We start from the raw sequence: 18725 nt of genomic DNA on the forward strand, positions 1-18725 counted from the left end.
CCGAAGTGGTCCGGGTATTTCTCCCGCAGGCCTTCAGCGCGAGCGTCGGCTCGGCGCACTCGGCCATGAACTTCTCCTGGCGCGCGTCGTCGTCGCCGTCGCCGCCCTCGCAGGCGTTGAGGCAGTCCTCCCAGACCTTGAAGGGCGCCGCGCAGGGCGAGTCCTCCATGAACTGGCAGAGCGGGCATTTCAGCATCGGCGGCAGGTGGCATTCGCCGTCGACGAAGTACTCGGACTTGCAGATGACGCCGGACAGGGGCGGATCGTCGCCCCAGGCGTAGGGCGCCGAGTTGCCGGCGTTCGTGCGCAGCTCCGCGGCCGCGTAGTCCGCGTCGCCGTCCGAGTCCTCGCCGCCGAGATGTCCGAACGACGCGCAAGGCACGTGCTCCAGGCCCTCGAGGGCCGACCCGTTGAGCTCGCAGGCCATGGTCAGCGCGAGCGCGCCGGACGGGAGTCGCGTCGTCGCGGCGACTTTCGCCGTCGCCCGCTCCTGCATCAGCGGCGCGTAGACCGCGGGCAGTTTCGGGTCCGCGACGCGCGCGGCCGGTTCCAGGAGCACGTAGGACGCGCTCCGGGCGCCGGCGCTCGCCGGCCACGTCGCGGCGAGGCGCGCGCGCGACGCGTCGTCGAGGAAGAGGCCCACGAACCTGCGCGGCGGGTTTTTGCCACAAAAAAAAACAGCCAAGAGCGGGACGCTGTGCTCGCGCGGCGTCACGCCGGGCACCGGCAGCTCCGGTTCCTCCGGCGCGGTCGACGTCGCCTCCTCGGTGCGCGCCGCCTGGCTCGCGAACGCGCCCGCCGCGACGGCGGCGCACCGCGCTGCGCTGGCCGCGGACATCGCTCGGAGCGAGCGCGGCAGCATTGCCGTCAATGTTTGAGGTGAAGCGCGCTCGGATCGGTGCCTGCCAATGGCCGCAATGGCCGACGACGCCGACGGCCCCGCGCGCCGCTGGTCGACGGCCGTCGCCGCCGTGGCGGCGTCGAAGATCCAGGCCGTCGTGCGCTTCAAGGCCGGCGCCGACGGCGTGCGGGCGCTCCACGCGGCGTTCCGCGAGGAGATGCGGTCCGCGGGCGTGGACCCGCGCTACCTCGGCGACGAGCACTGGGCCCGGGGCTGGGGCAAGCACTTCGAGCACCTGCCCTGCGACGGCGCCATCCCCCGGGCCTTCGGGGCCGCGCGGTCGCTCCGCGTCATGCAGTGGAACCTGCTGGCCGAGGGCCTGACGCCCGACGGCTTCCTCATGCCGCTCGTCTCCGCGGAGCACGTCGCGCGCTTCGAGGCCTTCCTCGCGGACCTCGTGTCCACGGACGTCGCGCGCGCCGCGGACCTCTACGCGCGGGGGCACCGCAACGTCATCTGGGAGGAGGGGTCGCGGGACTACGTCGCCTTCGCGAGCATGGCCGCTGAGACGATGACGCGCATGAAGAAGTGCGCCGGCAAGGACGAGAAGAACGCCGTGGGCCTCGAGCTGAAGGCCAAGTACTCGCCGGCGTCGACGTCCGACGACGGGTCCGGCCAGATGTCCGTCAACGAGGCGGCCGTCACGTCCGTCGGCCACCGACTGCTCCGCGCGCGCCCGCGCGACAAAAACTTCAAACAAAAACTTCAAACTTCAAACAAAACCGTCCAACTTCGACGTGCGACCGCGTCGACGCGCGCGCGTCGCTTCGAGCGCCATGGATGCGTCCAACGATGGCCCGCGCGACGTCGACGCGGCCGCGCTCGCGCGTTTTTTACGTTCCGCCACGCGAAAACCCGGCGCTCCCTTTACGTAGGCGTGCTCTGGTTCGTCGCCGTCGCCGAGCCGGACGTCTTCTGCGTGCAGGAGTGCGACAACTTTGAATTCCTGAGCGAGCGGCTCGGCGAGATGGGCTACGCGTGCGCCGCCGAGGGCGACGACGCGTACGTCCCTTTGAAGGATCGCGCCGGCGCGACGTACGCGGAGAAGCTGAACGCGTCGCGCTTCGCCTTCGCGCCGAAGACCGACGCCAAGCCCAAGAAGAAGGGCAAGTCGAACGCGCGCTTCTTCCTGGAGAACCGGACCAAGGGCCCCATCTGCGGGAAGGCGTACGGCACCGACGACGACGGCACGGCCGTGTTCTGGAAGGCGTCGCGCCTCAAGCTCGTCGACGGCCCCGAGTTCCGCGTGCTGCCCGGCGAGAAGGACGTCGAGGCCTACGCGACGGGCGCCGCGGAGGAGCTCGGGAACGCCCGCGGCGACGCGGCGGCCGTCCGGCTCCGCTTCGAGCTGTTGGACCCCGCGTACCGCGGCCACGCGGTCCACGTCACCGCGACGCACCTGAGCTCGGGCAAGAACAAGGAGGTGCGGCGCCTCGCGGAGCTGCGGGGGCTCTGGGGCAAGAGCCGCTACCCGGAGGTCTGGTGCCGTGCCGAAATCAATCACCGGTCGGGTTCTTCCGGCCAAACTTCTCGAGCTCGGTCACATCGACGTCGATTCGGCTGATGTTTGGACGAATCGATCGCTCTCGTCGAGTTCTCGAAGCACAGCAGAAAATCTCACGTCGAAACTTGCTCCTACGCGCACATTGAAGTCGGGTTGAAGATGTGATTGCAGGTCTGGTGCATGGACGCGAACACGGAGCTCGACTTCGAGGACCCGGCGCGCGCGCTCGGCAACCCCGTGGGCGTGCCCGGCCACAGCAACGCGCTGCGCACCTTCCTGCGGGAGCGGCCCCTGCTGCGGAGCGTCTGGGCGGCCCACTACGACGGCGCGGCGCCCGGCGAGCGGCCCGTGTCCGTGTGGAAGATGCGAGGCGCCGCGCCGTGTGGAAATCAAATCTTCAACCCGACTTCAATGTAAGCGTATGCGACCGTTTCGACGCAAGCTCTTCGGCTGTGCTTCGAGAACTCGACGAGAGCAATCGATTCGTCCAAAAATCAGCCGAATCGACTTCGATTTTGACCGAGCTAGAGAGGTTTGAAGTTTGGTCAGGACCACCCAAACCAGTGGTTGAATTCCACACAGGCGCCGCGTCGAGCCAGCCGACGAAGATCGGCGAGGACGACTACCAGCTCATCGACCACGTCTTCTACGACGGCAAGGACCTCTTCGACGCGGGCCACCTCGCCCTCCACCTCCGGGAGCACAAGACGGGCGCCTACGGCGAGGACCGCGCGGCGCGCGCCCGCGTGGACATCAAATATGCAACCCGACTTCAATGTGAGCGTATGTGACCGGTTCGACGCGAGCTCTACTGCCGTGCTTCGAGAACTCGCCAAGAGCACTCGATTCGTCCAAAAATCAGCCGAATCGACTTCGATGTGACCGAGCCGGAGATTTCTGGAGTTTGGCCCCGACGTCCCAGCTCACCGGTTGATTTCCACGCAGGCCGGCACGCTCGACCGCCGCGACTGGCTCGGGCTGCTCCCCAACGAGATCGTCCCGAGCGACCACCTGCCCATCGTCTGGGACTTTCGCCTGCGCCGGGCGCCGCGCCTCTGCCTGCCGGGCCTCCTCGACGCCGCGGCCGCGCTGCTCGCGGGCTCGCCGCGGTCGCGCCTCGCGGCGCCGGACCTCGACGACGGCGGCGCCGCGTGGCTCGCGGCGCTCCGGGGCGACGCGGCGCGCGTCCTCGAGGGCGGCGCGTCCTTCGAGGCCGAGCTCGGCGGCGGCGCGCGCGCGCCGCGGCGCGACGCGGCCGCGCTCAGGGACGACGCGGCGAACGCGGGCCTCTTCCTCGCCGGCGCGCTCTTCGCGGACCGGGACCACGCGCCGACGCACCAGGAGACGCTGCTCCTCGCGGCCCTGCGCTGCGCCTACGCCGCCGTCGACGGCCTCGGCGGCGACGGCGCCGGCGGCGGCGTGTCGTCGCGCGCGGCGCTCGCGGTCGCGGGACACGCGTCGGAGCTGTTGCTGGGCCCGTCGCCGGCGAGCGTCGTCTACGAGAACTTGGACGGCGCCGGCGCGGCGACGCTCGACGACCGCGAGCTCGACGCGCTCCTCGGCGCCGCGGAGCGCGAGATCGCGGACGTCGCCGACGGCCGCGCGGCGTCGTTCGACGGCGTCGCGCCCCTGCTCTTCGCGCTGTCCTGCCTCGACTGGCGCGCGATCCGCGCCACGGGGGGGCTCCTCGCGGCGCGCGTCGTCGCGCTGACGACGGCGCTCATGGAGCGGCGGCCGTCCGCGCTCGGCCGCGGCGGCGTCCAGGAGGACGCGGCCGTCCGCGTGCTCAAGAAGGTCGCCGCGTCGCCGAACATCGACGCCGGCGGCGGCCTCGACGTGCTCCTCTGCGCCCTGCGCGAGCACCTGGACGGGGCGACCTGCGACGACGCGCTCTTCCGCGCGCGCGCGCTCGGGCGGCCGCCGCCGGCGTACGCTTTGTCGTTCGTCCGCGCGGCGACGGCCGTGCTCTGCGGCAAGATCCCGCCGGCGCGGCTCCTCGTCAAGACGGCGAAGCTGCGCGTCGGCGAGGACGTGCGGGGCCGGAGCAGCGGCGGCTCCGCGGTCGACCACCTCGTCGCGTCGCTCGACTGGACGCCCGAGGCGGGCGACCGGTCGCGGTTCTCCCGCGACGTCAAGACCGACGGCTACGTGCTCAAGATCCTGCGGGACGTCGCGGGCGTGTCGGCCCACGGCAAGCGCTGCCTCCTGGCGCTCTTCCTCGAGGAGAGAGGGCTCGCGCGGCTCCGCAACGTGCTCAAGAACTGCTTCGCGCTCGACGGCCGCGACGGCGAGCGCCACCGGGCCCACCTCCGGGCGCTGGAGCTGCTCAACGCGCTCTGCGCGGCGCCGGGGGACTCGCGCGACGACCTGTTGTCGGCCTTCCGCGACCAGTTCGTCCGCAAGGCCGCGGCCGACGCCGCGCTCCACGTGCTCCTCCAGCGCGGCCTCGAGGACTCGCCCGACGACCTCCAGCCCCACGTCACGCGCGAGACCGCGACGCTCCTCGCCACGCTCCACACGACCGCCTGAAACGAGCGGCGACGCCCCGCCGGCGCCGGCTAAACGCTAGGCGCGGGGGTGGAGGCAACTCAGCTACTGCGGAAACCTTGCACTCCAGGCCGAGCATTGGCAGCTATGGGAGCATTCCATTGATAGCGGCCGGGGCGTCGCAGCGCGCGGTCGTGGTGAATTCGCGCCTTCATGAGCACGCCCAGCCCGGCGCCGAGGGCCTACCGCACGCAAAGTGACTCATATATAGTGGCCGCTCCCTAGGACTTGGGCGCGTCGTCGTCGCGGGGCCGGGGCAGGTCCTCGCTCGACGGCGGCTTCTTCGGCCCGGAGATCCAGACGCCCTCGAAGACGCCGAACTCGCCCTCCTTGGGCTCGAGGAAGCCGCCGCGCCTCCTCTCCGGGAGCAGGGGGTTCACGCGGGGCCCGTGCGCGGCGTAGCGGTCGTGCGCGGCCTGGATGATCGGCGACCGCGGCGGCTCCCAGGGCGCGGCCGCGCCGTGCGGCGCGCCCGCCGGGTACCGGCGGACGCCGTTGCGCCGCGGCCGCGCGCGGCAAAAGTCGTACATCCGCCGCATCTCGCGCGTCGCGGAGATGTTGCTCTCGGCCATGCGGTCGTAGGACAGCACGAGGACCGGGAAGGCGTGGTAGCCCGGCGCCGGTTTCAGGTAGAAGTCGAGGAATTTCCGCATCTCCGCGGCGACGGCCGCCTCGCAGTCGGCCGCGCCGCCGCGCGCCGCGGCCCGCGCGGCGGACGCGCACCAGGACCGCGGGCTCCGGTCGATCACGACGATGCCCTCGACGGCGCCGCGGCGGTCGCCGCCCTCGGGCCGCGCCGGGTACCGCGTCGCGACGACGATTGGGTCGCCGGCCGCGGCAGGTCGCACGACGCCGCAGCGCTTCGACGACTCGAGGCGCTCGTCCGGCGGCCGCCGGCTCCCGCAGGGCGAGCCCCAGGACCGCGACCGCGCACTAAAAACGTCGCCGGGGTGCTTTTCGTCCGCGCTCTGGGACGCGACGCCCGTCGAGAGGTCCCAGATATTCCGCACCCAGGATGCGCCGGCGGACGGATAGCTCGCCAACAGAAAGACGTCCTTCGCCTTCGTCGCGTTCGATTCGGCTTTTTGTCGACCTCGCCTGCGCCTACGGCCGTGCGCGAGGGCGCACAGGAGCGCGACGACGGCGACGCGCATCGTCTCGGCGCTCGCTAAATAAATGCCGCAGGTTCGCACGTGGTGTGTTGCTGCCGCGCCGCGTCCTACTGCGGCCGCGACTGTGCGCTCAAACATGTGGTCGCAACGCCTTCTGCTCGTCGTCGCCGCGACCTGCTCCGCCTACCCGCGGTCCGTGCCGGGCCTGTTCAGCGTCGAGGAGACGGAGCGCATCGTCGCCCTCTTCGACGGCTCGGAGCCGTCGAGGGATGTGCGGGACGACTTCCAGGTGCGCCGCACGAACCGCTGGCTCGGCGGCGCGGCCCTCGCCGCGGGCGCGTTCGATTGGGTCATGGCGAAGATCCTCGCGGCCGACGACTCCTGGGGCGGCGCGCGCTGGGCCGACGTGTCGTCGTTCCTCGCGGAGCGCGTCGAATTCGTGTTGCTCCACGAATTCGCGGCGGCGGACGGCTTCGGCTGGCACGTCGACGCGACGCCCAACGACGTCCTCGACGACAAGCACCGCTTCCTCAACGTCAACGTCGTCCTGAGCGACCCGGGGGACTACGACGGCGGCGCCCTCCAGGTCGGCGCGACGAACGTCTCGCTCGGCCGCGGCGACTTGCACGTGTACCGCGCGTCGACCCCGCATCGCGTCTACGAGGTCACGCGCGGCGTGCGGAGGACGCTCGTCGTCGCGACGAAGTTCGGCGGCGACCGCTTCGGCCTCCGCGACGGCCCGCGCGGACGTCGACCCTTCGACGCGACTTCGACGGACCGGACGCTTCGGCCGCGCTTCGAGAGCGATGAATTCGTCCCAAACTTGAGCAGCCAAGACGACGTCGATTTTTTTGCGCAGGCGACGACGAGCGCGCGCGGTTCTGGGAGTTCGCGGGCACGGAGTACGCGCGGCTCTGCGACGGCGCGCTCTTCGACGTCGACGAGTGCCACTGGATCATGAGCCAGTACCTCGCGGAGCGCGGCGAGGACGCGGCGGCGCGGCGGCGGGCGCAGGTCGTCTACCGCCGCGAGCCCGCGGAGGAGCGGGCCCGGTCCGTCGCGTTCTTCACGAACCGCGCCAAGGAGCGGCGCGCCGGCGGCGACCTCCGGGGCGCCATCGAGGACCTCGAGTTCGCCATCGGCGTCGAGCCCGACCCAAGGCTCCACTTCAACCTCGCGTTCATGATCCTCACGGCGGCGGACGCGACCGTGACGGCCGCGCGCCTCGACGCGGCCGACTCCGCGCTCGTCGACGCGCTCGAGCTCGCCGACGACGAGTTCCGGCCGCGCATCCGCCGCCTCCAGGAGGGGCTCGCGGCGCGCCGCGGCGAGCTCGCGGACGCCGGGGAGCTGTAATGCCTTTTCGCCTCTCCAGCCGCGCCTCGTTGCACGCGGCGACGAGGGCGTCTCCCACGCCGCGCGCGCCGCGGCGCGCTCGTCTCGCAAGTTGAAGCACGCTTGAAGCCTAGTTGGCGCCGCCGGCAAGCTTCTCCAAAAGCGCCGGCCGCGCGTCGCGCCCGGCAGCAGCATGCTGCATCGCGGCACGAGCGCGCCGTCGTTCGTCGACTACGACGTCGCGTCGCCGGGTGCGCTCGACGCGACGCCGTCGGCCGTGTCGCGCCCCCCGCCGGTGCTCACGTCCGCCGACGGCGCGAGCCCGCGGTCCGGCGGGCGGCGCCTGTCGCGCGAGCGGTGCCAGCCGTCGCGGTCCCTGAGCCCCGGCGACCGGCGGAGCCGGAGCCCGCGCGCGCTCGTCGCCGCGGCCTACGGCGGCAAGTCGAAGGAGCTCGAGTTCGACGGCGGCTTCCGAGTGTCGTCGCCGACGGGCGGCCGGTCGTCGCCCGCGCGGTCGCCGTCGGGCGGCCGCCGCGACGCGCCCGCGGGCGCCTGGCATGGGCTCCTCGCCTTCGCGAAGACCGAGGCCTTTGGGGAGCGCCACTCCGCGGGTCTGGACGACTCGGTGCCCGAGGCCATCGACAACTTCCTCGCGGTGCCGGCCAAGTTCGAGCGCTTCGTCGCCTTCGGCGTGCTCGCGTGCCTCGACACGTTCCTCTACACGGTGACGTTCCTCCCGTTGAGAGCGGGCATCGCCGCGGGCTGGCTCGCGCTCGAGGCGTGGCGCCGCGCGACGAGCCAGCGCGCGGCGCGGCCGTCCTACGCGATCACGGCCTTCGACGGCTTCAGCCGCGCGCGCGCCTACGACCTCGCGCGCTTCCTGACGATCCTGCTCGTCAACTACGTGCTCAAGCAGGTGCCCCTGAGCCGCGCGTACCACTGGATCAGAGGCCAGAACACGATCAAGCTTTATGTGATCGTGGGCATCATGGAGGTCTTCGACCGGCTCTTGTGCGCCTTCTCCCAGGACGCGCTCGACTCCTTCTACCTGACGACGCGCCACGCGACGGAGTGGCGGCGCGTGCTCCTCTTCTTCGGTCTCGTCAACGTCGTCGTCGTCTCGCATAGCCTCCTGCTCTACACGCACCTCACGACGTTAAACGTCGTCGTCAACGCGTCGGAGGACTCGGCGCTCGTCGCGCTGCTCGTGTCCAACAACTTCTCGGAGATCAAGAGCGCGGTCTTCAAGAAGTACAACGCGACGAACCTGTTCGACATCGCGTGCTCCGACGTCTGCGAGCGCTTCAAGCTGCTCCTCTTCCTCTGCCTGCTGACGCTGCTGAGCTGGTCCCAGGTCGCGGGCGACGCCGAGGAGCGCTCCTCGGGGCTGAGAGTGGTGGCGGCGCAGAGCGCGGTCGTCTTCGGGTTCGAGGTCGTGGCCGACTGGCTCAAGCACGCGTTCGTCGCCAAGTTCAACCGGCTCGACGCGTCGGTCTTCGACGCCTACGCGGCGCGGCTCGCGCGGGACGTCGTCACGGGCCGGTCCCAGGGGGGGCTCGCGCTCGACCACACGCACGCGGTGACGCGGCGATTAGGGTTCGCGGTGCTGCCGCTCGCGTGCGTGTCCCTGCGCTACCTGTCGCTGGCGTCGAACTGGCTCCGGCTGTCGCTGGACCTGGGCACGGCGGAGCTCGCGGTGATACTTGCCGGCTTCGCGGTCCTGCTCTTCCAGCTGAAGCTGCTGTCGTCGATCTGCCTCGCGGGCCTCGCGTGCGGCTACGGCGACGCCGCGGCCCAACCCGCGGCGCCGCGGCCCAACCGGGCGCGGCCGTCGAACTCCTTCGACGCCGAGGGCCTGCCGGGCTCGCCGAAGCCCCGGCCGGGCACGCCGCCGGCCGCGCCGCCGCGCGGCGCGGACGCCGCGACGCGGGCCCCGCGGCCCAAGCCGCCCCGCGTCGACGCCGCGCCGCGCAAGGCGACCTTCGCGGAGCCCCCGGCGCCGGCCAAGGGCAAGGGGAAGCGGGGGAAGCGGCGGTAACGGCGGTGTTCCGTGGCTGGGGACGGGGGGGGGTCCCTGACGAACTCCGTATGCCGCGACTCGGACCCGTGGCCGTGGCGGTCGGTGTGGCGGGGGGCGCGCCGACGCGTCTGGCGGGCTTCTACGCGCGAACCAGAGCGGAAACAGGGCATGCGCAATCCTTAACTTTATCCAAGTTGAACTACCGTATCGGCTGTGTATCGCTAGGACGCAGACGACGTGAGCATTAGTACACGGCTATAGACGCTAAGCCAGTTGCGGAGCGTCCGAAGCGTCCGAAGCCGGCCCCTATCCCCCGGGCCCGCCCACGAAATCGCGGTCCGCCGCTGCCTCTTCGTGAACGCAGTCCGCCGCCAATTCCGCGCCCGACGCAGCGCCGCCCGCCGCCGCTCTCCCGAAACCGGAGAACTCGTCGCCTCAACTATGCAGGACGCCGCCGTGGCCCCGCTGGGCTACGCGGCGGTGCACACGATCCTGCCGGAGGCCGATTCGGCGCTCGCGCCGGTCATGCCCGGGTCCATCAACATCATCCCCGAGACGCCGTCGTGGCCCGCGGCGCCGCCGCCGGCCGCCGCGGCGCCGCCGCCGGCCGCGGCCGCGGCCGCCGCGGCGCCGCCCCCGCCCCTGCCCGACGCCGGCGCCGGCCAGCAGGCGCCGGAGGCCGGCCCGCCGCGCGCCCGGGGCGTCGCGCGCGCGCGGTGGAACAACGAGGAGGAGGACCACCTCAAGCGGCTCGTCGGGGAGCACGGGTCGAAGCGCGAGTGGCAGCTCATCTCGGAGCGCCTCGGCACGGGCCGCACGGCCTCCGGCGTCGAGCAGCACTGGCAGGTCATGACGGGCCAGCGCCAGCGCAACGGCACGACGATCCCCAAGGAGCAGCAGAACCCGGAGCAGGCGAAACTCGGCGAGCTCGGGAACAAGGACGGCCGGTCCGGCGCGGAGCGGCGCACGTCGGCGCGGTGGACGACGGAGGAGGAGGCCATCCTCAAGCAGGCCGTCGGCGAGCTCGGCAAGGGCAAGTGGACCGTCGTCGCGGAGCGCCTCGGCAGCGGCCGGTCGCCGTCCGCCGTCGAGCAGCACTGGCAGATCGTCACGGGCCGGCGCGAGTATCTTCAACCCGACTTCAATGTGCGCGCATGCGACCGTTTCGACGCGAGCTCTTCCGCCGCGCTTCGAGAACTCGACGAGAGAAAACGATCCGTCCAAAAATCGGCCGAATCGACGTCGACGCGACCGAGCGAGAGAAGTTTGGCGGGGATAATCGAGCTCACTGGTTGATTTCCACACAGGTCACGGGCCAGCGCAAGTCCAAGGGCGCGCACGCGCAGGCGCGCGCGACGTTGGCCCCGGCGGGCGCCGCCGCCCCGCTCGTGCCGGGCCTGGGCGCGCCGGTCGCGGCGGTCGCGGCGGCCGCCGGGGGCGCCGCGCGCGACAAGGGCGGCGCGCGGTGGAACGCCGACGAGGAGGCGGCGCTCGGCCGCTTGGTCGCCGAGCTCGGCCCCCGGGGCAACTGGCTCGCCATCAGCACCCGCCTCGACTCCGGCCGGTCGCCGGGCGCCGTCGAGCAGCACTGGCAGATCATGCACGGCGCGCGCAAGGAGGGCGACGCCGGCGAGAAGCGCAAGGGCGGCGCGGGCGCCAAGAGCCGGTCCGTCGCGCACCGCTGGACCGCCGAGGAGGAGGCGAGCCTCAGGCGCCTCGTCGGCGAGCTCGGCGGCCGCGGCAAGTGGCAGGCCATCGCGGACCGCCTCGACAGCGGGCGGACGCCGAGCGGCGTCGAGCAGCACTGGAAGATCATGCACCACACGCACCACGGGACCAAAAAGCCGCGCCTCGAGCCGGCGCCGGCGCCCGTCGCCGCGGCGGCGGCGCCCCTCCCGGCCCTCGCGCCCGCGCCGGCCGTGGAGCAGGCGGCCGTCGCGGCCGTCGAGCCGCTCGGCGCCGTCGCGCCGGTCGTCGCGGCCGCGCCGCCGCCGCTCGCGCCGCCGCCGCCGCCGGACGTCGTCCACACCGTGCCCGTCGTCGAGCCCGAGACCATCAACATCATCCCCCAGATCGTCCCCAACTCCTTCGAGCCCATGCCCGTCGCGGGCGCGCCCGTCGACGCGTCGACGGGGCTCCCGGGCATCGAGCCCTGAGCGACCGAAAGCCACGCATGTCCAGCCCCCGCCCCCCCCCCCCCCCTGTCGTAACGAAGTGTGAACGGACGCCAAGTCCCGCGCCGCTCGCGCCATTCCCGCGCGAAGTGAAGGACGCTGTCGATGCACCGTGACTTCACTGTGAAGATGCCGCAGAGAGCAATGGCGCCCTGCTCTCGCGCTTGCGGAGCGATGACGACGTCGCAGCCGCGCTGAGGACATAGGAACGCACTCGGGCTTTTGGCCATGCCCACGCCGCGGCCGTGCGCGGTCTGCGGGGTGGCGACGGAGCTGCAGTGCGCAGCCTGTCTGACCCCGCGCTACTGCGGTGGGGCTTGTCAAAAGAAGGACTGGAGCGCGCACCGTCCGCGCTGTCGCGAGCTGAGGGAAGGAGTGTCCTCCGCGCTGTGGACGAGTCGGCGCGGCAAGGAGGTGTGCGCCGTGTGCTCGGCGCGCGTGGCGGACGAATCGACGGGGACGAGACTGATCTGCGGCTGCCTCTTCCACAGCGCGTGCGCTCGGAGCTGGTTCGCGCGGCGGGGCACGTGTCCCTCGTGCGAGACGCTCCATCGGTACGTCAAGGTCGTCTACCGCGGCTTCGGTTTCGACGTCGAAGTCACGGGCGACGTCATGGACATTGGCCACGCCTGCCTCAACATGTTGGACCAGTTCCGGGAGAAGTATATGTATTTCCACTTCCGCCTTACGCCGAGCACGGACCCGGCGTCCTACGTCATCACCTGGAAGCGGGGCAAGACACCGCTCAACCCCCGGGCCACGATCGCGCTCCTCGAGAACGTGGCCGCGGCCGCGCGCGAGTCTCGGGGCGAAACGGGGCCGGCCGTCGTCTCGGTCGCGGTCGACATCCCCGCGCACGACATGGCCATCCCGAACGACGAGTTCCAATGGGCGCGCATCGAACTCAAGAAGCCGGAGAACGTCACGGACTGGGAGCACGCGGTCAACGCGCCGCCGGGCTGCCACGACTTCTACCGGCGCCCGCCCGGCTGGGTGGCGCGCGCGCAAGAGGAGCACCTGAACGGCCGGTGCAGCTGGACGCGGCTGAAGCGCCTCCGCGAGCTCGAGGCGGAGCTGGTCCACGACTACCTCGTAGACTTCGACGACGAGGCCTGGGAGGCGCGGCGGCCGCTCTACGTCGAGCTCCACCAGGCCCTCGCCGCGTGCCGATCCGACGACGGCGTCACCCGTTGGACTCCCGAGCAGCTGCCGAAGCAGTTCCCCGTCGACACGACGTTCATCCATCCGCCGCCCGGCAGGGACTACGACGAACACCACATCATCGACGAAGCGGCGTGGTCCGCCCCCGTCTATCTGTACGGGTGTCCGTTCATCCTCGAGACGATTGCCGTTTCGAATTATCTCCATAACGCGATGTTGCAGGCCGGGATCGACGCCGCGAAGAAGCACGACCAGACCGAACCGATCTACGGAAATCCAGACCTGGTGCGACACGTGTCGATCGAGATGAAGGCGGGTTCCTACAAACAAGCCATGGCTTCCGTCAACCCCGCCTGCCTGTGGGAGGACGAAAAGTTGGATGAGTCTTTCAAGAATCTGGCGGCCGCGGTCGTCGTCATCATACGATTCGAGGAAGAGGGAAATGGGGAGAACGTCTCGCACGTCATTTGTTGGAACAAGCACCACGCTGAGTTCTGCAAGCTCCCGGAGATGTCCGCCGAAGAGGCCCAAATCCTGATGCCCTTCGACTTGCCCCTTGCAGCCCTTCTTCGATCTTCCGAAAACGCCTCGAAAAAGAAGGCGCTCGCAAAACAGAAGAAAGAGCGGCGCGCGAGGCGTAAAGCGCGGTCACGGTGACCTCCTAGTCGCGCGCCGCGCGCGCGCGCCGTCGCGACGGCACCGTCGGCCGCGAAAGATTTGGTTGCCCTGGTCGAACCGTGAGCAACGCGGTGGGGGCGCCCCGACAGCCCGCCTCGTCCCGCGGCCCGACCATGGGGAAGAAGAAGCAGGAGGAGCACGTCATCAAGGAGGCGACGGTGGACACGGACCTCTGGCGCACGGCCATGTTCGGCATGAACGACTCGCTCCGGAAGATCGTCGAGGACGCGTCCGCCGGCTCGGACGAGAGCGGCGTCGTCTTCGACATCAACGCCAAGGACGCTTCGGGCGCGACGCCCCTCATCTACGCCGCGCGCGCGGGCCACGTCGAGACCATCCAGTACCTCGTCGACAACGGCGGCGACGTCTCCGAGGCCGGCTACGGCGGCCTCCTCCCGCTGCACCACGCGATCAACCACATGAGAGAGCCGACGTGCACGCTCCTCCTCGACCTCGACGCGAACCCCAACGCCGGCGACGAGCACGGCGCCACGGCCCTCCACTTCGCCGCCATGGCGGGCGCGCTCAACGCGCGTTTTCCCGGCGCCCGCGTCGCGGCGCGCGCGGGCCGCGACGTCGTTCTTTTTAGGTGCTCGTGCGGCTCATCGAGAAGAACGCGGACGTCAACGCGGCGACGAAGACGGGCACGGTGCCCCTCCACGTCGCCGCGCAGACGGGCGGCGACGCCATCGCCGCGAAACTCATCGAGCGCCGCGCCCGCGCCGGCTCGGGGGCTTCGCCCGCGTTCGGGACGAGCGACCGCGTCGGGACGAGCGACCGCGCCGCTCGGCCGGGGGCGGACGCGCGACGAGCGACGGTTTCTTTTTTTTCACGTTCAACGTCGACCCAGGTACGGCGCGGAGCTCGACGCGCAGGACGCGTCGGGCAACACGGCGCTCCACTACGCGGCCATGATCGGCTTCCCGACCTTCGTCAACGCCCTCCTCAAGAACGGCGCGTCCGTCAAGCTCACGAACGGCAAGCGGCAGATCCCGGCGGACGTCGCGGCCGACGGCGACATCGCCGCGCTCCTCAAGAAGAGCGCGACGGCCTAGGGGGGAAGGGGCTGTAGACGTGGGCCCGACGACCGCGGGGGGGGAGCATCAAGCGCCGGGTGTCCGAGCGGGCGGCTGACCGTCGCCGGAGCCCGTCGCAGGCCTATTTTTTGCCGCAGTGCCAAGTGCGAGGATCGCAGAAATTCGCCGAGCGCGGATCCATCGCACGACCCGACCCCAAAGGATGCACATCCTCCTGCTCGTCGCGAACTTCCCCTGGTTCTACGGCGCCTACACGGACCAGGGCTGGAAGCTGGCCAACGGCCTCGTGGACCTGGGCCACGACGTGACCTGGTGCACGTGGATGTTCCACCACCCGGGCTACCACGACGACCACGCCGCGGCGGCGAAGGCCGCGGGCAAGCGGCCGCCGACGCCCGAGGAGTTCGTCGGCGAGCCCTGGGACCGCGTGCGCTACTTGGGCCTCGACAAGCGCGAGCGGCCCGCGGAGGGCTTCCGCATCTCGGACGTGAACCGCATCGCGTCCGAGCTCGCCGTCGACGGCGTCATCTCGCTCAGCGACGTCGGCCGCATGGTGCCCGACGAGAACGCGCGGGTCCGCTTCGCGTCGTGGTTCCCGCTCCACTTCGCCAAAATCGACGCGGACTTTGCGCGCGCGCTCAACGTGTACTCGGACATCGTCGCGCTCGCGCCGTCCAGAGCAGGAACAGGGTGATTCAACGTCGCTTCAATGTGAGTATTCCGCGCGCGCGCGCGTTCCGGAGAAAGCATGCACGCGTCGAGAGCGCTCCGAGAGATCATCGCTCGTCCAAAAATGAGCCGAAACGAGCGGAACACGACCGAGAGAGGAGCCTTTGAAGGTCGGAATGTCGCACTCTTTTCCTGCCCAGGCGCCGTCGGCGAACAGGGCCCTCGCGCTGGGCCTCGCCAAGGAGGTCACGGTGACGACGATCCCCCACGCCGTGGAACCGCCGCCGTCCTTCACACCCGTCAACGACGTCGCCGCGCGGCGCAAGGCGCGCGGCATGCCGCCGGACGCGTTCGTCGCGTTGATCCACTGCGGCAACTACGAGAACTACAACCGCAAGGCCCTCGACATCTCCTTCATGGCCTTCGCCAAGTTCCACGAAGCGCGGTCGTCCCCCGGGGGCCGCGAGCTCTTCCTCTACGTCCACGCCATCTCCGTGAAGCGCATCAACGACAACTTCGGGAACCCGCAGGGCGGCCCCGACGTCGGCGCGGACGTCGAGTCCATCGCGGAGCACAGCGGCCTGCCGAAGGGGTCCTACGTCTGGGACGACGTCATCCACGAGATCGGCGCGGCCTTCGAGCTCATGGCCCTCGCGGACGTGCTCCTCATGCCGAGCCGCGTCGAGGGCTTCGGCATCCCGATATTGGAAGCGCAGCTCCTCGGCACGCCCGCGATCACGGCCGACTTCCTCGCTATGGGCGACTACACGTGGTACGGCGAGGCCGTGCCCATCCTCCAGACCGAGTACATGGTCAAGGGCATGGTCGCGACGCCGAGCGTCAACGGCACGGCCGCCGCGCTCGGCCGCGCGCTCGACAAGGGGCCGGGCTTCCGGGCGGCGGACGCGGCAAAGGCGCGCGCCAAAATCAAAAACATGATGTCCCGCGCGACCGTCGCCAAAGCCTTCGAGACCCTGCTCGCGAAACCGCTCGCGCCGGCGTGGCTCGCGCGCGCGCGGCCCGCGCCGGCCAAGCCCGCGGCCGTCGACGGGACGTGGCTCGCCGTCGCCTACGAGGCCGAGGCGTCGGCGTACCTCGCGGCCTACGACGCGCGGCTCCCGTCCTGGGCGCTGACCTACTCCGAGGACTACGCCGTCGACGAGACCTGCGTCGCGCGGGCCATGAACAGCGTCGCGTCCGAGGCGAACCACCTCGGCGAGGCGGACTACACGGTCCTCTTCGGCGCGCTCGACGCCGACGGCAACGAGTTCCCGACGCAGGCGCACCTCGACGCGAATGTCCTGCCGCCGGCGACGCCGCTCGTCGTCCCGGCCTGGAAGCTGCGCAAGGAGCTCGCGACGGCCAAGCCGGGCGCCGCGGGCAACTTCCAGGCGGCCTACCAGCTCTTCCTCCAGGCCAAGATCAAGCGCCGCGGCGACACGTCCTGCGTGACGGCCCGCAAGTCGAAGCAGGCCGAGCTCTAAGGGATGCCGTTCCGCGGTTACGCGCGTTTGAGGAGCACGTGGCGCAGCGCGCGGGCCGCGGGCGCGGACATGTCGCGCGGCGCGCACACGCGCGCCGCGATGGCCGCCGCGGCGACGCGGGCGTCGTCGTCGAGCGGGGCCGCGCCGCGGACGCGGCGCAGCGCGCGCGCGACGCGGCGCCGCGGCCGGAGGTCGTCGAGCGCCGCGTCGATGGCCGCGTCCGCGGACGCAACGGCCGCGGCGCGCGGTACGCCCGGCTGCGTCTTCGGCTCCGGGTCCGCGGCGTCGCGCGCGACGGCCGCGCGGTTCGCCGCGAGCTTGGCGCGCGCCTCGGCGACGGCGGGCGCGTCGCGGAGCGCCGCGCGGTCGCCGACGCACGCGTCGAGCATGGCCGCGGCCGCGGCGTCGGCCGCCGCGACCTTGGCCGCCGTCGCCGGGTCGTCCTTGCGGAAGATGCGGAGGAACGAGCTCGTCACGGCCGTCCACGAGTACGCGTCGCCCTTGACGCGGCGCCCGTAGGCGGGCTCGGCGTCCATGGCGGCGAACCAGGCCTCCAGGCCCGGGCGGCCGGCGTCGAGCGGCGGGAAGTCGGGCTTGAGCACGCGCAGCTGGTAGTAGAAGCGCTCCATCGTCGGGACGAGCTCGAGGTCGCGCGCCGACAGGTCCGCGCCGAGGACGAAGGGCCCGCGCGCGGCGAGGTCCGCGTCGAGCGCGTCGAGCGCCTTGGCGAAGGCGCGCTCCGCGAGGAAGAGCTCCGTCGCCGTCCGGTTCGACGGCCCGTAGACGAAGCCCACGGACGTCTCGAGCACGCGCTTCATGAGCGGCGCCTCCGCGCCGGCGAGCGCCGGGCCGCCGAACTCGGCGTCGAGCGCCGCCAGGATGTCCGCGGACTCCCAGACGAGGCGGCCCGAGCCGCGCGCCGACGCGTCCCAGGCGTCGTCGTGGAACTCGATCGCGGGCACGAGCGTCGTCGGTACGATCTCCTTGTACCAGTCGGGCTTGTCCTGGAGGTTGATGAGCACCTCGTCGTAGGGGATGCCCTTCTTCTCCAGCGCGACCCAGACGCGCTCGCAGAACGGGCACCAGCCGTTCGTGTCGCGGTAGAGCGTCAGCGCCGGCGCGCGCTCCTCGACGGCCGCCGAGCCGGCGCGCAGGGCGAGGCCGCGCGGGCGCTTCGGGCCGCCGCCAAAGGCCAGCGCCGCCGGCGCGAGGAAGAGCAGGGCCAGCATCGCGATCGCGAGGTGGTCTCTGTGCGGCTGCGCGGCGACGACGATCGGCGCGGTGGCGATGGGAGCGGACGACGCGACGGCGGCGCGGACGACGCGACGGCGGCGCGGATCTCGTGGCGGCGGCGGCGAGAGCGCTGACTCGGCGGCTTCCTCACTTTCGCTTCACTGAAGCCTTCAAGCAGCCAAGCTCCACGAGCGTGTCATCTGCTCTGCAAATTTAGTACGAGAGGAAGCAGGCCACGGGGTTTGCGCGCGCGGCGTCCTCGGCGTGGCGCCGCTCGTCTCTCGCACGCCGCTCCCGCACGCCGTAGTCGACGCGATCGAGGACCGCGCACAGTGCCGCGCGCATATCGTCGTCGGGCGACTTGTCGGGCGCCTCACCCGGCGCGTCGACGCGCTTGAAGCCCGCGTTGCCGCCGCCACAGGCCTAATCTAGAGCGCATTAGAAGCAGCCCAAGAGCCAGCCCGTGCCGCAGCTCGCGCCGTCGTCGCTGCCCCCCGGGCGGCCCGACCATGGCGGGCCCGCTGCTCGTCTGGGAGTCCGGCGCGACGTTGTCCGTGCACGGCTTGACGGTGGCGCATTCCGGCTCCCGTCCCATCCAGTGTCGGTTGGCGGCGGCGACTTCAGGTCGTGCGCGAGCACGCTGGTTCGGCGCCCCCGGGCATCTCTGGGTTCGGACCCTCGAGGCCGCCGACTTCCGCGTTCGAGGGGGGCGCACGACCGTGCCGCGCTCCATGGAGGCGCGCTGGCTCGAGACTCTCCGCGGCGCCCGAATTGCTCGCCGCCGCGCGGCGGGCTTTCAGGGCAACCGCGTGCACGTCCGAGACCCACGGCGCCAGCCTCTGCGGCGTGGGCTACGCCGAGCCCAAGCAG

At 71.4% G+C, this 18725-nt stretch overlaps 3 protein-coding genes across 3 annotated transcripts in view; 2 read left to right on the forward strand and 1 right to left on the reverse strand.

The window, feature by feature from the left end:
- Window positions 1-7567: 7567 nt before the first annotated feature.
- On the forward strand, window positions 7568-9453 carry AURANDRAFT_53582 (hypothetical protein; the record flags this gene model as incomplete). Its single annotated transcript, XM_009038357.1, has 1 exon — window positions 7568-9453. One exon carries the CDS (start codon window positions 7593-7595, stop codon window positions 9435-9437), a length of 1845 nt encoding a protein of 614 aa, XP_009036605.1.
- A 4242-nt stretch (window positions 9454-13695) lies between these two features.
- Window positions 13696-14391, forward strand: AURANDRAFT_4715 (hypothetical protein; the record flags this gene model as incomplete). Its single annotated transcript, XM_009038198.1, has 3 exons — window positions 13696-13983; window positions 14022-14093; window positions 14245-14391. Coding segments are annotated over 3 exons (507 nt in total), but the record flags the coding sequence as incomplete, so codon positions are not given.
- Window positions 14392-16639: 2248 nt separating this feature from the next.
- AURANDRAFT_63985 (hypothetical protein) overlaps window positions 16640-18725 on the reverse strand; it is a gene marked incomplete at both ends in the record, with an annotated part of 17159 nt that continues 15073 nt past the window's right edge. Inside the window, one exon of the mRNA XM_009038452.1 lies at window positions 16640-17878. Coding sequence (XP_009036700.1) covers window positions 16640-17878 — 1239 coding nt within the window. The remainder of the gene's footprint in view (window positions 17879-18725) is intronic.

The sequence above is a fragment of the Aureococcus anophagefferens genome (assembly GCF_000186865.1).
Source record: "Aureococcus anophagefferens unplaced genomic scaffold AURANscaffold_8, whole genome shotgun sequence".
NCBI classification, from domain to species: domain Eukaryota; class Pelagophyceae; order Pelagomonadales; family Pelagomonadaceae; genus Aureococcus; species Aureococcus anophagefferens.